Source organism: Emydura macquarii, unplaced genomic scaffold, assembly GCF_026122565.2.
Source record: "Emydura macquarii macquarii isolate MOO-44397 ecotype Brisbane River unplaced genomic scaffold, CSIRO-AGI_Emac_v2 contig_3348, whole genome shotgun sequence".
Taxonomy (NCBI): domain Eukaryota; kingdom Metazoa; phylum Chordata; order Testudines; family Chelidae; genus Emydura; species Emydura macquarii.
Genome location: NW_027133485.1, coordinates 8,132,965 through 8,149,475, shown reverse-complemented (window position 1 = coordinate 8,149,475; position 16,511 = coordinate 8,132,965). Strand labels below are relative to the sequence as shown.

The following is a 16,511-nucleotide window of genomic DNA, read 5'->3' as shown; positions in this document are numbered from 1 at the left end:
ACATCAGCTCTCTTGGGGAGACCTTGGCTGTGGAGGGAGGGGCCGTCCTTACTGTGTTTAATGGGCAGCCAGTGGAGCAAAGGGAGCCCTGGAGTGACATGTTGCTGTCAGCTGATGATGCAGCTTCCTCTGTCCAGACTGTTTGCTTTGTAGCTCTGAAGCTGTTTTTGCTCTCCAGCCTGGCAAATGATCTCAGCTGCAAACGTGGCCGCTTTTCAGATGACGCCCTCTCCTTTCGAATCATTTCTCTCTGACACCTCGCACTGGAGACCCTCTCCAGCCAAGGCCGCCTCCCACCTCTTCCTGATGAAGCCGGCGTCTTGTCTCAAAGCCAATTTTTAATTCATTTCAACCCTTCTCTCCCTGCACTGCACATCCGACTCCAGTGATCAACCTACAGCGTTCATTCTAGTCTTTGCTGATCACTCTAGTGTGTATGACAGGAGTAAAAGCTTTTGTCAAATTGAGATAAATTATCCCCCCATTGATTTTGTCCCTTGTTTATCGATTCAGTAACATACTTAAAAGCATTCAACCAAATTTATCAGCGATCTTCCTTTTATTAATCCATGCTGGACATCCCTTCCCAAATGATGCTTTTCTAAAAAGGCAGCTGCATTCATTGTTCATATGGGGACATCCGGTTTTCCCCACGTACTAACTAGGACAGGCATAAGGAAACTAACATTTTCACACTTATCCCATGCCCCAGCACTGTGGTTGAGGTCAGGCCCGTCGAGAGAAATTTGGGGCCCCACCCCTTGCTCTTTATTTACACAGATGTGACAGATGTTTGGGGACCCCACCTGAGCTCAGGGCCCTGGTACAACTGTCTCTCTTTTCCCCCTCTTCTCATTAGTCCTGCGGACCTGTACTGCCTCTGCATAACACATAAATAGAGATATTGATCAACGATTAATTTGTAAGATGGGGTGTCAAAGAAATTCCCTCCATAAAAGCAGGGTGAACAGGTTTTTTCAACATCAGTCTATAATATACAGAAATCAAAACCGATATCTTGGGGGAGTTCAATCTGGGGGGACGTATGCCGGAGGTCTCCTGTTTGCACTCATCAAACTTCCTTGGAGGTTCTAAAAAGTAAAGATGGTAATTTTCTAACAGAAACAGCATTACACCCTGTTCAGGATTATGCTACGGAAGACCTCATTTTCAACCAGAAATTAAGGACAGACGCAGGAATCAATGGATGAAGTTCTATGTTCTGTGCTATATCGGGGGTCAGTTAGATCACAGCGTTCCCTTCTAGCCTTACAATCTCTGAATTTGATTCATTCTCCTTTGCAAACTATATTTTTCCCCCTTCCCAGACTGTCCTAGCAGAGTAACCCTTGGTCCCAATGCTGTTGCTGTGACGTACCAAGGGATGTATCAGGCCTTTTTGCAGCACAGACTGAGGTTTTTAATTACTGACTCACCACATTCAAGTCAAAGCTCTTCTCCACCCAGCTTTTTGCTTCTTGGAATTCCTCCCCCAGCTCCATGATGTACAGAGTATCTAAGGCATCCACTATGGTAGCTCCTCGAAGGCCCCCTGTATTGGCAAACAAAGAACAACTTGTTTAAATCTTATTTACCTTCCTTTCTTGGACATCAACTGCTCAGGTTAATTTACATTTCACCTTTTATGTTCAAGGTGCACGTTGGGGAAGGTGTCAACCTTTTCACATGCTTCCTTCCTGTTTCCAACTTTAGCAATGGGGTTAAGAGAACAGTATGTTAGGATATGATGAAAACAATAGTTGAGATTGGTTTCTAGGTAAAGAACTGCAACCGGAGCTGGAGATCTGTATCCTAGAGACAGCCCACACCACAACTCCAGGTGGGAACTCTGTTATGAACTTTGGGAATGTTTGGTTTGGCATCTGGACTTGAATTAAATGGACAGAGGTTGTGCAATGAGCTTGGACTAAGATTTTCAAACAGGATTAGTGAGTTTGGGTGCCCAAACTGGGGTGCTTTAAAGGGGCCTGATTTTCAGAGGGTGGATGCTCAGCACTTTCTGAAAAATGGGCCCGAAGTTGGGCACCCAAAATCACTAGTCACGTCCGCAAATCTTGGCCTTATTTTCCAGTTCTGGAACGTGAAATCAGGAGGGCTCATGAAATTTCAGCCCATCAGCTGCAAACCCTTTCCCTGACTTGGCTGCAGACCCAAATTCCAGCCTCTCTCTAATCTGGATCCAAACCCAGCTTTCTTCACAGGTTGCCCAGCTCCTGATGAGGTCATCATCAAACGCATAGTCTACTGGGACCATTACGGTAGCCAGAGTGGTCATGATTGACAACATCACAACTGACATCATGTGGTGATGTTCCTAGAGCTGGATCAATCTTGTAAATCCACCAGGTCGGGTCGGGGCATGCACCCCTTCGCACATCAATGGAGAGTCTGAGAGCACAGTGTGCGGGGTTGTTTTTGTCCATCCTGGCGACCTGGCTGAAGAGTATCAAATGCTGCTTTTGAATAAAATGAGTGACTGAAGGAAGGCCAGATGGCATCATAGGGTCCCTGTACAATGGCAGATGATCTCGCACCATGTCTGGCAAATACCGGCCAATCTTGTTTTCGGTCCATGAAAGGTCTTTGCTCACATTCTGCTTGGTAGGGTACAGGACACAGACATTATCATCCACAGCAATGAAGCTTCACAGCAAGGCAGACAACAATGGACGCTGGCCTTATGCTCTGGATTCTGGCTGAGCCGCACAGAGGATTTAACCAGTCTGCTTCATGTGGCATATCATTGACCTCAAAGTGGCTTTTGACTCAGTCACCAGGTCAGCACTTTGGCTCACACTAAAAGGAGTTGGTGTTCCAAATGTTCTCCTAAATCTGGTGCGAGATCTTCACACTGATACTGATGTGAAAGTGTGCCTTGGTTCGTCGCTTTCACCACATCTCTACCAACCCCCAGGGGTGCAGTAGGGATGCATTCTCCCACCAGCTCTATTCTGTCGAACTACTCACTGGATCTTAGGACTTGCCGCTCCGCTCGTCGAAATCAAGGTTGGTCATGCAGTGTTCACCAACCAAGACTATGCCAATGACACTGCCTTGCTTGCAGAGAAGTCACAGAATTTCAGCCCTGCCCACCACAGTCTCCACGACGTCATCCCTACTATCAGATTGAACATCTCATGACAGGAGTCCAAGGTCCAGAACCCCTGGTGCAGGTGGGGTTGAGTACCCTGGAGAACTGCTCAGTGAGGGCCAAGAACTATATTTTCATTTGTGAAAGACGACACTCAAGATAAAGTTACATTATATATTGTTTGTTCTGTGGAACACTGAGCCTAAATTTGCGGCATGTGATGACTCATTGTTTTCCACTTCAAATATATGATATATGGCATTCGATGGCAGCAGCTTGATTAAAAATGAACCCTTTGGACTCTTAACAGAGACCTGGTGAGCTCAAGGGACAGCTCCACTCACTTAACTAGCAAAAAGAATTGTTACCCATGAGCATGCCCATTTTTCTCCAGCAGAGAGCAATGATGCATACACAGACTAAGCACAGTCCCTCACAAGTACTTGGATCTGCCATGTCAACCACCTAAAAACCCACGTCAGGCTTTCTGTATAAAATAATTGGACTACACAGGAAGACTTTCAACAAAAGACAGAGCTCTTGTTTCCTGTGCTGAGATGTGGAATGCTGATACGTGGGATTGTATCCCATGTAAGCTGGTATCAGTGTGATTTAAAGAGTTTAGTGCTGTGAACAGCAGCAGAGACATGTTCTCACAGGGTCTCAGTGACAGAGCTTCATTTCTGGTGGTTAAGCTTCCCTAAAAGTCCTTCTAGTATCAGAAGGCAACACAGCGGGGGTGTGAAAGAGGACATAGATCACTGCCCTATGTGCGTGTCCTTTAAGATTGGAGGCCATCATTTTCCTTTTCCTATATATATATAAATATTTTCTATATATTAACCCTATACACAGCTTTTCACCCGGAAGCTACCCAGCCCCAAAAAGGCAAATTAAAGCTTCTCCATCATCTCCTTCATTTTCCTGAACACACAGTGGAGCGGGACTTCAGTATGAAGTTACTGATTTGCTCCTACATTAAGATTAGAGGCACACAGTCACCGCTCCATTGCTGTCATAGCTCCGCCCTCAATCCTTGCACCTACTCTCCTAAGAGAACCTGATAGCAGGGGTGGGTGGGCCCAATTCAGCATTAGTTTCTGCAGAAGGTGATGCTACTTGTGGCAACTCTCCTCCATCACCATTCCCTTTTCCCTCCTAACAAAGCCTCAGATACGCGGCTCATACCCAGGACCTTTCATGAAGGATGCTGCTGTTTTGGCTCAGCTATTTCCGCTCACACTTCAAATCAATCACTTTCAACTACAAATGGGTCTAAGCAACAAACGTCAGCTCTGGGTTCGAACTTTCTTATAAAGCATTCCTATTGGGACAGTTCCAGAGGGGTAGTCCTGTTAAGTCTGTATACAGCAAAAACAAGGAGAATCCTGTGGCACTTTAAAGACTAACAAATTTAATTTCTGCAGACATAAGCTTTCGTGGGCTGTAACCCACTTCGTCAGATGTAAGGAATAGAAACCACATAGGAGACATATGTATACATATCCAAGGGAAGTAACTGCAATGGGGAAGGTGGATGAAAGCAAAATCCATTAAATTAGAGTAGTTGAGGCCTATTCACAACCATTGATTAGGAGGTGAGAACATTTTGAGTGCCCTCTAGTGGTGGTTCTAATTCCAGTACTACTTAGTACAAGAAATGTATGTTGGATTACACCCAGACGCCTTCACAGAAGTTGGGTATGTCTGTAAATCAGAGAAGCAGGAGGAAAAGTGAAACACGGGGAATGGTTAGCAACAAACCTTGAGATCTCAGTATTTATTTTTTTTAAAATCCCCTGGGCATACAATATCCCATATTTCCCAAAGGGCAGGTGACTGGATCTAGATGTTTAGTTGGGACCTCTCTCTGTTTTAAAAGCTCTTGTTTTCCCTTAAGAAAGGCACCTTGTCTTACTTTGGTGATGTTACAAGACACTTTTAAACCAGTCAGCACATCACTTTCTTTATAAAAACCTAACCAAGACTTTGCTGCACATCTATAGATTGCCAGCTTCTGAATGCCGTCTGCAAGAAAAAATGGGGGAGAAGCACTGGAGCCAATCACTGGAAATTCATTCAATCTGACAAACTTGGAAAATGGTCATCTAACTGGCGGTATCTATAGAAACGCTGGAGATGCAATGAACCAGCCACCAGATCTACAAGGTTGGTCTTAAAAAAGCTAACGGTTATGTAGCATGTTTATAAAAATGCAGTGACCATGCAAAACAACACTGGCTCAGTCAGAGCTGGTTTTAATCAACCCTAATGATTCTGCAATATTAATGATGATGTGATTTTTATGTGCTTTCCTATTAGCAAGGAGAAACATATCAGCACTGAGCGACATGGACACAGGCAAAACACTTTAAGAAGGAAAACAGTGAAGCATCGCCTTAGGCACAGCCCATTATTGTGATCTTCTGAGAGTAACACAGTAATGGGCTCGATTTAATTTGATAACATAATCCACAAAGCCTTTCATAATCGGCAAAGAGACAATAAAAAAAAAGTTGGATTTGCTGAAACTAAATAGGGACAAAGAGACAAAGTCACAGTTTTCTTGGATGATTAATTGAAATGAAAAATGAAATAGTGTTTGAATTTAATGTTTGCTTTTAAATACATTAAATACATGGGGTGAGGGGGGTTAAGAAATATGCTCTACTCTTCGGTCCAATATGATTTAGAGTTGCTTGGCTTTCCTTTCCGCCCTTGCATTTTACAGAAGGGGGCCTGCTTCACTGATCATTTGTCCCTTCTCTCGTATTAAGCTATTGTTTAAATATTCCTTGAATACTGGGATATTGGGAGGAACTGCAGGCTGTGTTTTCTACAAGGGTCTTTTGCTTGTTTCCTGTCTTTTGGGCCACCTCCAAAGTGATTTGCAATATTTGTATGTGACTTTTTTCCTAAACCCAAACTTGATTGCAATAATAAGTGAGAGGCACCATGTAATTCAGAGCAAAGATCAAATAAATATACAGATGTTGTAATAATTCTGCAGCTGTCACAATGGTGTCTATGCCGTACACCAGGGCATAATGGCCAAGTCATGGGTGGCCAGACTTAGTAGTTGAAGGCAGAGTCTGCAGTCACAAGGCAAAGGTCAAGAGTTGGCTGGGTTGGGATACTGGGAGATCAGAAGCAGGAGACAAACTGGAGATCAAAACCAGGAGTGAGGCACCACAGTCAGGGTGTGTCCAGATACCAGAGGAAGAGGCAGGAAGCAAACTGGAGATTGTGAATCACAAGTCAAATTCCAGGAGTCAGGTCAGGTCAGAATGCCAGGAAATCAAGTCAGGGACGCAGGGGCGGGTAGCGGTAACAGGAAGTACAAGACACACAGTCCAGTTGTTTGGACAGTTTTTCTGCTACTGGTGGAAGCAGGGCTAGTGGCCAATCAGATTCTCTCTGACTCCATCAATCGGCTCTCAAAGGCAGAGTCTCACCCTGGGGCTGGGCTTTGTGAGTCTCAGGTAAGCTGTTGCCAGCAGGCTGCCAAGCAGAGGGTTGGAGCATGGCTGATCCCATGAACTTTCGGGGCCCGGGGTTTGAGACCTGTAGGTCATGATGCAGGGCCATTCAGAACTTCTGAGAGGGACCCAGATCTTCCTGTTCCAACAGATCCCTAGCACCTTTCCCTACAGGAGAATCTTCATTAGCAGTCAATTGTATAGGCTTGTGACACACAGTCCAGTGGTTGTGATTCCGTCCAATATATAGAAGAGAATGTTACATATATGCAAGCCAGTTTGTTAAAATACACATACACACACTTATAAAGATGACATTTTGGCTGATAAACTGTATATTCTGAGACCCAGCAAGACATTTTCAAAAATATTTCATCTTTCCAGAACTACAGATGTAATGCAAGAGATATAATCAAAGGGGAAACAATTTCAAAAATGAAAAAAAACCCAGAATTCAAACCTGTCTGAATCTTACATGCTCACTGTCACTCCCATCTCTAAACTAGAGGTTTCATCCTCCTTGTACTCCCTTTCTGAAGGGGTTTTTAACTAGAAACCAAAAAACCCACTTAAGAAATTCTAATGCACAGAGATGGCAGCTCTCGTTTTCAAACATGAAAATACCTCCTGGACAAAGCGCCTTCCAAATGGATTATTTCTCATACAGACTAGCTCATTAACGGCGGGATCATGTGGCTTTTATTTAAGTTATGGCAGCAGGATCAGAGGGAAAAAATGTCCTACTTCTTTCTACTATGCCACCAACAGCAAGCAGAGAAAAGGCGAGAGGTGCACAGCCCTGCTTCTAAAGAGTCCCTCCTCCCCAACTCCTAAATTGTACAGGCCAGATTTAACCCTGCCGTGAAGCCTTCGCAATCATTGATTTCTCCCAAGCACCTCAGCGGCAACCTATCAGACCCCAGCCAGGGCTCTGCTTTGCCGAGTCCTGGAAGGTCATCTTTAATCAGTGAGAATACTTCTCAGATCACTGCACACTCTAGAAAGATAAGATATCTGATTACTCAAACACTGGCTGGCTCCAGGGCAATCATGGGAAGATTACACTCAGACAAAAGACAGCTCTGGAGATTGGGGCATCCTGCCCCAAAACTGAAGGCTGAGAGCCATATGAACAAAAGGCCTATTCTTACCCTGGGGAGATGTTTTAATGTTACTGCCCTTGGAGTCGGATGGTCTTTAATCCTTTGGGATTCTCCTCTCCCCGGCTCTGAGACCCTCCCAATCACCAGACAGAAGCCACCACTAGCTTTTGGGAAGGGGAGCAGATGCCGAGGCACTCCCTCTTCGGCTGGAAGGAGGAGGGAAAAAGACAAGGTTAATCTCTCACCAGATTTCTGACCCAGAAATTTGTCTTGGGGAATGGCTAGATCCAGCTCCAAGCAGGAGAGTGAAAGAAAAGATGTTTGGGGCCACCTGGCTTCTCTCTCCAGCAAGAGCTATTCGGGTGGTCTCCAGAGATCGGTGTGGACTGGAGTAGCGGGAGCCAAAAGGCTAACTGTCCAAAATTCTTGTTGGCCTGAGACAGATTCTTTCTGCTACCTGCAGCAGTCTCTTCCCACCACACTCATCATCAGTGTTCAGCTATGGTACGCTACTACTGCTCGGGAAGGTAATGGTCACGTACTCACCAACAGCCATCAACAGCTGAACATTTAATTATACCTACGTGACACCCCTCCCCCCCGAAATGCAGCCACCTGGGGGTGAATTGTGACAACTACTTAATACTGCATGCTAATTACGGCAACGGTTTAGGACAAGAGTGAAAAAGCACACCACTTCCAACTAAAATGATGGGCAGAATGTTTTGGAAGGTAGAACACAAGCGAATTCAGCTGTAATATTTGAGTTACTGCTTTTCTAACTGAAGAGGCCATGGCGATTTTCATGACTACAAGAGCCTCTGTTTTAAGTTTCATCTGAGAGAAAGCAAACAGGAACCCAGAAGAAGTACTGTACAGTCAGAATACAAAGCTTCAAGTCTCCAGCTCATCACTTCTAGGGAGAGCTTGTACCACCCAGTTCTAAGCCTCAAGTGTGTCTGTTCTTTTAAGAGAGAAGAATGGAGACATCCTGGAAGACAAGACAGCTCTGTTTCTATTTTTACCCCCCAACCCTTCCCCGAGCAAATCATCCATCTAATCTTGCTAACTCAGTTGCAGAAAATCACCAAGCAATATTAAATTAACGGAATGATCGTGATAGGTGCTGAATGGACAGCTCTGGAAACAGGATCCAGTGCTGTACGCACCATACAACAACAGTACAAAGCCACTGAAACGCCCGATGCTAACATGTCTTAGAACTAGCCTGGAGAGAACCAAATCTAGGGATAAGAAGCTGGTGGAATCTCCAATGGCTATTCAGTCTACACAATCATGGAAGAGTCAGCTGGAAGCCCCAGCTCTAAAACCATTTAAAATTACGCTAGACAAATCATGGGAAAGCGATACCGTATGAAACAATCCTGCCTCAGCAGGGCTATGAACTGGATGAGTTAATGAGCCCTCTTCATCCTGAGTTCCCTCTTTTTGATTGCTGGCCTCTCTCTTGAGACTGGAGAAAGGTGGCAGTTAGTGCCTGGCGTGGTGACGGTTTGAATACACTGCCAAGGGCTCATTAGGAGGTTTAGCGTGTATTCATTGGGCCATATGGGGAATGCTTTGGAAGTCATACGTAAAAATGCACATCCCAAGACACTAACAAGTCGAAATGTCTGTCATGTAACAACGGTATTCAACTTCTACGGGCTTGTCTACACTGAAAACACTACAGCTGTGCCACTGCAGAGTTTAATGTAGACGCTACCTACACCGAAGAGGATTTTCCCACTGGCATAGGTTACCCAGCACCCCGAGACAGTAGCTAGGTTCACAGAAGAATTCTTCTTTACCTAGTGCTGTGTATACAGGGATGTGCGTTGGCTTAACTATGCTGCTCTGGGGTGTGGATTTTTCATACTCACTATACGACGTGGTTAAAACTGACCTAATTTACTAGTGCAGACCAGGCCTAAGTAATCACTGACCAGGGGGCTCTGGGCTACGGGCAACAGTGTCTGAACACATTAAATCACTTTTGTCTTACTTCCATGGCTTAATAGTGAAGCCTATGGTTTACTTTCATGCTAACAGAGATTTACATTGATTACATTCACGATGAGCCCATGGACTCAGGCCAATGCACAACAGATGTGTCATCCTAATGGCAAGATGAACGATAATAATCAAGGCAGAAAAGAAAAAACAGGCTCCATTCACCCAAATAAAAAACAAAAAGAACAGAAATAGCAGCTGGGATTGCCTGGTACAGACAGATGCCTCAACCGTTGGTACATGGGCTGCTAACATGCTCTTCTTTGAGGTCCCAGCAAATAGATGCTAAAAAGAGAAGTGAACAGTGCAGCATTATTTGCAACATACAGTATAAAAAGAGACAGCTGGGGCAGGTGGAATGAGCATGGGGCTGGGACCCAGGCTAATCCTGGCTCTGCAAGCTCAGACGCACACGTTATCCCCGTCATCCCTAATGTAACTCTACTGATGTTAAAGAAGCAACCCCAGCAATTAAATTGGCCTGCTGAGGTTAAGTGTCTTGCCCAAGGTCACAGCTTCCCTGTGTTTAGAATGGGTATGCCAGCCACCAGCCAGGAGTGTTAGGACTAATTAAGGCTTGAAAAGCACTTTGAAGATATAAAGTGCCACGGAGGGGCTAATACAACTATAGCAACAATCACACCTTCTACTGTATCTGGGAATCTCCTTTTAGCTACCTATCATCAGCAAAAAAACAAAAACAAAAATCCCACCACTTTACCATAAGCAAGCCAAGACCATCAGCTTCAGGTACACACACCAGACAGCCTCCAGTTTGAATATAATGTCGAGCGCCAAGAGTTAATTTCTCAGTCACAGCAGCTTTTATAACCACAAGATTCACGTCTGAAATTGAACTGCAGCGAACTCAAACTGATCTGCAATTGCTTAGGTTTATAATCAGGACCCCGTTACAAATTACAAGGTGCTATCACAGAGCCTGCTGTGCTAGAACATCCATTCTGATGTTCCCACTTGTCGGTTGGGTACCCCAGTTATAAAGAGCCCCGCGGGCAAAGTTAAACTGTCCTAGTTTTAAAAATGTATCAAAGAAAAAATAAATCTTCCACAAAAGCTTCTCCCTTTTCCCAAACATCCTGCCAATATCTTTGGCTTAGCTCTTCTGCCATCTCTCTGGGAGCTGACACATAGCGAGGCAGTCACAACACGAAGACAGCCTCAAGCCTTCAGAAGGCTGCGGTTTTATCTTCTGGAGCCAGGCTCAGCAGCCTTTCGCACAAGGGCCAGAGGGCGGCTGTGCAAAGCTTCCTACTTCCAATGCTCCACACGCAGACAGATCAGCCAGATGTAATTTACAACAGGTGGATTTCCTTTTGCTGCTTTACTTGCAGGTATGTATGTGGCTGGTGAGCGAGCAGGAGCAGAAAGCGGGGACAAAACTAGGAAAGCATGGGAAAGGAGAGAGAACTTGAAGGAAAAAAAAGAAGATGAATACAGAGAACCGTTTGTGCTCATGAGATCATGAAATATATTGTGAACACATTCCCCTGGCACCACAAGGCCTCCAGCAAATGTATTATGTATTTGTTGCACCCAAAACAAAATGGGTTGCTATCCCCTGCTCTGGAGCTGTCTTATTGGATTCAACAGTGAAAAGGCACAACCCGTAACTCAGGCAAACAACCTGCTGTTTTCCTAAGCAGTGTCTTTCAGTGTAGCCAGATGCAGGAATTCCAACCCTTGGGCTGCATTCAAAACAAACCTTTCACACAGTAAGAATAGGTTGACTTGTGATCTACGGAAAGTCCAATTCCCCGGGCCTTGCTGGGTGTTTTAACATGACGGGCACCTTACGGGAAAAGAAAGAGCACAAGACGTTGGCTAGCCAACAAGAAGAGAAGATCCACAGAGTGGATCACATGTTCACAATGCAGATTTAATTCAGCTTTCCCCTTTTTCACATAAGGTTTAAATTAAGTAGGCATGCAAAGTAACAGCCCATGGAGAAAGCACCCCTCAGTTTAGCAGTTCTGCTCTCAGGGACCCTTTACAGAGGGAAACACCTCACAATACTCCACATAGGCCTATGTAGGATAAAATCTGATCCATTTATCTTCCCTTTTTTCACATGCAATCCCCACAGGTGCTAACCAGCTGACCTGCTAACCTATCCTCCACCAGCTCCTCATAGCAAATGACAACAGAGGCCAGACTTGAGAGACTCTCAGCTGTGAGTCTGTCCCTCAAGACTCGCTAGAGGAGATCTACAAGTGATATTTTCAGCAAACGTGTAGCTCAAAAGGACTCACTTATTAGCCAAGGAAGGAGAAGCTGCCATTTCCAAAGACTCCAGCTGGCTCCCGCCCTGATGTCAGTGCTAGGAATTAGATCACCACGATGAATAACAGGTGTTTGACCTCAAGCGCTGTCACCCTGGTGCAACTCAAAGGCTGCTAAAGCCAGTTTCAGCGAAGTGTTCTCTCTCTTATGCTATGTAATGTGAGCTCGTGTCTGGATACAGAAAAATGGAGCATTTCACATTTAAAGAGAGGTCTGTTGGCACTGCAAACACATGGGCGGATCTGCCATGGCTCACCACGCCTGCTCCATGGAAGTTTTCAGAATATGGGCTGCAGGGTCACTTGCCAAGGATGTTGGAGAGGCACCGAGAGTATCAATTCAATCTACTGACTAATGAAGGTGCTGTAATGCCCTGCTAAATTGGGGCCAGTGCAGGCAGTTAAAGAGCACAAGGGCATTCCACACAGGAACAATGCTCTCTGCTCCGAAGGCTGCCATTACTTAGGACATGAAGAATGTGCTCATGCACTTGTAAATGCAAAATGAGCAGAGCCCTGCGCAGACACAAAATTTTTATCCGCATCCGATCCGCGATCCACAAACATGATCCACGGATATAACGCAGATATCCCCACCCAGCCCTTGGGCTTTATAGTTGCATCATCCCCTCCAACCTGGAGAAAGTGACGACAAGTATCAGAGTTGTCACATCTTCATCAGACAGGAGTGGGTATGGACTGTTTCTCTGTAGCGCCGCTCTCTATGTGGAAGGGACAGTGCTGAGTTTAACCCTGAGACTGTACTGCCTTTGCAATGTGGAGAAGGGGGCCCGGTTGCCCTCAATGCCAGGCATGGGGTAGCATCCTAGCCAGCTCTTGAAAGTGCTTCCCTTTATCAGTTAGCTCTACCTCTGTCTTGTCTGAGTTTAGATTGAGTCAGGTACTCTTCTTCCAGCTGTTTATCTGTTGCAGGCATCGTGACACCAGGGTGCCACATCTAGCAGGTTATTATAGCACCTTGCCACCTCTGCTGGGAGAGAGGCAAAACATCGAAATCATCGGCATACTGGTGACTTGAGTCTGCAGCTTCTGATCATGGGGAAAGTCATGAATTAACTTCCACAGCACCCCTGGGAGACAGGTAAGTACTGCTCCCTTTCTCAAAGAAAAGAAGCAGAGAGTTTGAGAGACTTGGACCAACCTCATATACAGCATGAGCTTCACAGCTGGGAATAAAACCCAGGAGTCCTGACTCAGTTGCCTAGCCAACATTTTCTTCTGAATAGAAATTGAATCTTTTGTTTTCAGCAAAGCTGTTTTCAAAAAAAGTACACAGTAATCCATTGTGTCAATGCTCAAAGCGAACAGCACAAGTCATTAAAAAGCTATCATACTTAATCTTGCATATAGCAGGGCTGTTTAAATGCTATAGAGCAAAGAGTTTTCAAATGGCTTCTTGCTAACTTTAATAACCCAGCGTACAACTGAAAGGAACAAGAGAGATGGAGAGAAATTCAGATCATAGCAATGTAAACCTAGATCAAAAATGAAAGGCCCTGACTCCCACTATTCTTATGTCAAATCATATTTGTCAAAACAAAAATTAGTGCAGAAATCTTGTTTGGAATAAAAATTAGGATGCAGTTTCTATGGAACATGATGAGCTTGTTAACTGCTCAGTCACACAAGAATTCACTCTTTATACATTATTAGCTTTACTTCTTGGGGTGCGGCAGGATCACGAAGGGCAGAAACCAAGGACTGCATACATTGAAGTCCTTTTTTCTGGTGATTGTAGCTACTGGAGGCTTCAAAAGAGCGAATTGGTTTTGATTCAAATCAATGCCTTGATAAAATAAAATCTAGAAAAGAAGCCAGTCCAGTGTTTTTGCTTATTAATATTGCTCTGAAACCATGCTGAACTTTGGACATTTTTTGCCCTCTGACTCAGGCAAAAGCTTTGGTAGCTGCATGAGATCACACCATGAGATAGCCTACAGGTGGTAGCAGCACATTACAGAATTTGCCATTGGGTGGTGTCTCTGCAGATGGTTTTACACAGTTCAAGATTATTTTGCCAACAAAGCAAACTGTGAAGATTGTTAGGCCTCGGGCAATTTTACAAAAGTTTGCTGCACAATGTCTTGGAAAACATGGTTTTGAACCCAGGCTATGAGCATCAATCAGCAGAATGGTCCAGGGGACTGAGTGTGAGGCTGGGAGCCAGGAACTCCTGAGATCTAATCTTGGCTTTGTCCCAGATCTTGGCCTACTCAGTTTGTCTCTCTCTACCTCCACTTCCTCTACCCATAAAGGGGCAGATGGAGTTAATACTGACCAATCTCATAGGGATGCCATGAGGATTACATTATTTGTGAAGTGATTTGATATTCTAGCATTGAAGTCACTAGGGAATTATTATTATTCAGTGAATTAATCTGAACCAGATCCTCACTTGTTTTCAAATGAAAATCTAACCCCTTTATACGGATCCAGTTGGCTGCCTGTTAGCCAAATCCTATTATTTACTGCTTTGTGTTCAGGTTGAGAATGAATCAACTTATATCCTTGAAGCTTTGGTAACACAACTCCCTTTGCTCAGACCCTTCCCCTAAAGAGAGCCTTGAACCAAGATGAATAATAATAACAGCAGCAGCAGCTGACATAGCGCTTTTCCTCCAGAGACCTCAGGCTCTTTACAAAAAAGGGCAAGTATCATCATTCCCATTTTACAGATGGGAAAACAGAAGCTCAGAGAAGGGAAATGACTTGCCCAGGGTCACCTCAGCTCAGCTGCAGGGTCAGGAATAAAACGTAGCTCTCCTGACTCGCAGTGCAGTGCAGTGCACTCTCAGCGTCATGTTGCCTCCTCCAATTTAGTGTTTGTGCAAGTGCCTGGCCAAAAACTCGGGAAGCTGAAGGCCTGCTTCTTCACCTATCCACATAAGAGGGACAACAAGAGAAGCAGCAGAGCAGGTCTCCCCCCGACTGGCTTTCCAGTGGTGCCTTATCCTTGAGCTGAAGGCCAACAGCACCAAGAGAAGACGTTAGCCTCAGTGGCCCTCACTGCTGAGTCTGAGAGCAAAGTTGAAGTTTACATTACCTTAAAGAAACTACATCACAGCAACAAAGTACCACTACAAAGAGATAGAGGAGACAAAAAGTAGTCTAAGAACTAGAAAAGATCCATTTCATTCTTATCAGCACATTCTCCTGCAAACTAAGAATCGATTTGCTTTTGAGTAATTTAATTTGTCTTTGCTTTCCAAATAAACCATTCTAGATATACACCAGTACTTGAGTTACACGACATTTTATATTCAGAATGTTTCTGTCCACATTTGTCCTCTTTACTCTATTTTTTGTGCATAAGTCAAAAGGTAGAACCCCAAAATATTTTGTCTTACACATGTGCTAAAAATACAGCTAGCTAGATGAACATCTGCAGAGTGGCAGCAGCAGATATTAATTTCCTTGCAGTTCTCTGGGAAGTATCTAGCAGATTCACCAGAACTCCATTCACTTCACCACACACAGTATTCACTCAAAACGTTACAAATGTGACATCACCCCCCACCAATATCAAGGTGAGAACTAAGAGGTAAGGATATGCACTCTGAACCAATTATGTCATTCTTCCCCAAAGTGAGGTAAAATGGAAGCACAGATCATTTCCTGCAAACAGGCGTAGAAAACATGAGGGCAGATAATCCTACTGTACATGGCTTGGGAATGGTATATCCCATTGTACATCTCGCTGTACATAGCGACAGAAGGGCAGGAGAACTTTGAGAGACCTGCTTGCCAAATGAGGAAACTCTTTCCCATTTGAATAGGAAGAATTCTAAAGACCGCCTTAATAAGATCTATCCAAACATCTGGCCACAAGACATCTCAATCTGTTTCTCTTTGTCAACATGAGTTGATCCTCTGAATTCACAGGAAGTGTTAATGAATCACAATTCCACCTGTATTATACAATGTGTGTCAGCATATGTGCAGCACAATTACTAGGTAAACCTGGCACCAAATCCAGATGAGCCCCATGTGATTTAGCTATTAGATTGCTAAGGTCGAATTCAATGCTGTACATTGATTCTTCCAGCTGGGGAGGAAACCTGTAAATATTTTTTGTATTGCGGTTTTCAAATCTCAATCTCTTCCAAAGGATTAAATCTGTCGTTCAAACAAATTTTCTGCAGTCTCTCTCTGAACAAGGGCAATTGGGTGTCAGGGAGGGATAGAAAGAAAGAAAGATTCAGTTCATTTAGAAATTTTAATATGGCAAGGTAAGCTACAATGGGAAGTCAGGGGGGCCAAAGCCACTTGGCAATATTCATATGGTACACCGAAAAGGTGAGGCACTCAATATGAAAATTAAATGCATAGCATAATAATAGTACCTTTATAACCAGTCTACAGTGTCTATTAGTGTCTGATCCCAAAGTCTAATACTCTGTGCCTCAGTTTCTCCATCTGTAAAACACATCTTCATGTGTATAGAGATCCTTTGCTGACAGGCATTGTGTATTGTGTAAAGAAT

The 16,511-nt window shown here is 44.3% G+C and overlaps 1 protein-coding gene across 2 annotated transcripts in view; it reads right to left on the bottom strand.

The window, feature by feature from the left end:
* The window catches only part of MAN1C1 (mannosidase alpha class 1C member 1), an 87,659-nt gene that overhangs the window by 30,755 nt on the left and 40,393 nt on the right, over window positions 1-16,511 (bottom strand). The window contains exons 1-2 of one of the 2 annotated variants that reach the window (XM_067533938.1): window positions 7,743-7,820; window positions 1,437-1,552 (exon numbers count right to left, since the gene is read on the bottom strand). In XM_067533938.1, coding sequence (XP_067390039.1) covers window positions 1,437-1,502 — 66 coding nt within the window. In that variant the 5' untranslated portion in view covers window positions 1,503-1,552; window positions 7,743-7,820. Of the gene's footprint in view, window positions 1-1,436; window positions 1,553-7,742; window positions 7,821-16,511 lie in introns of those variants that run through there. The other variant, XM_067533937.1, reaches the window with a different exon arrangement.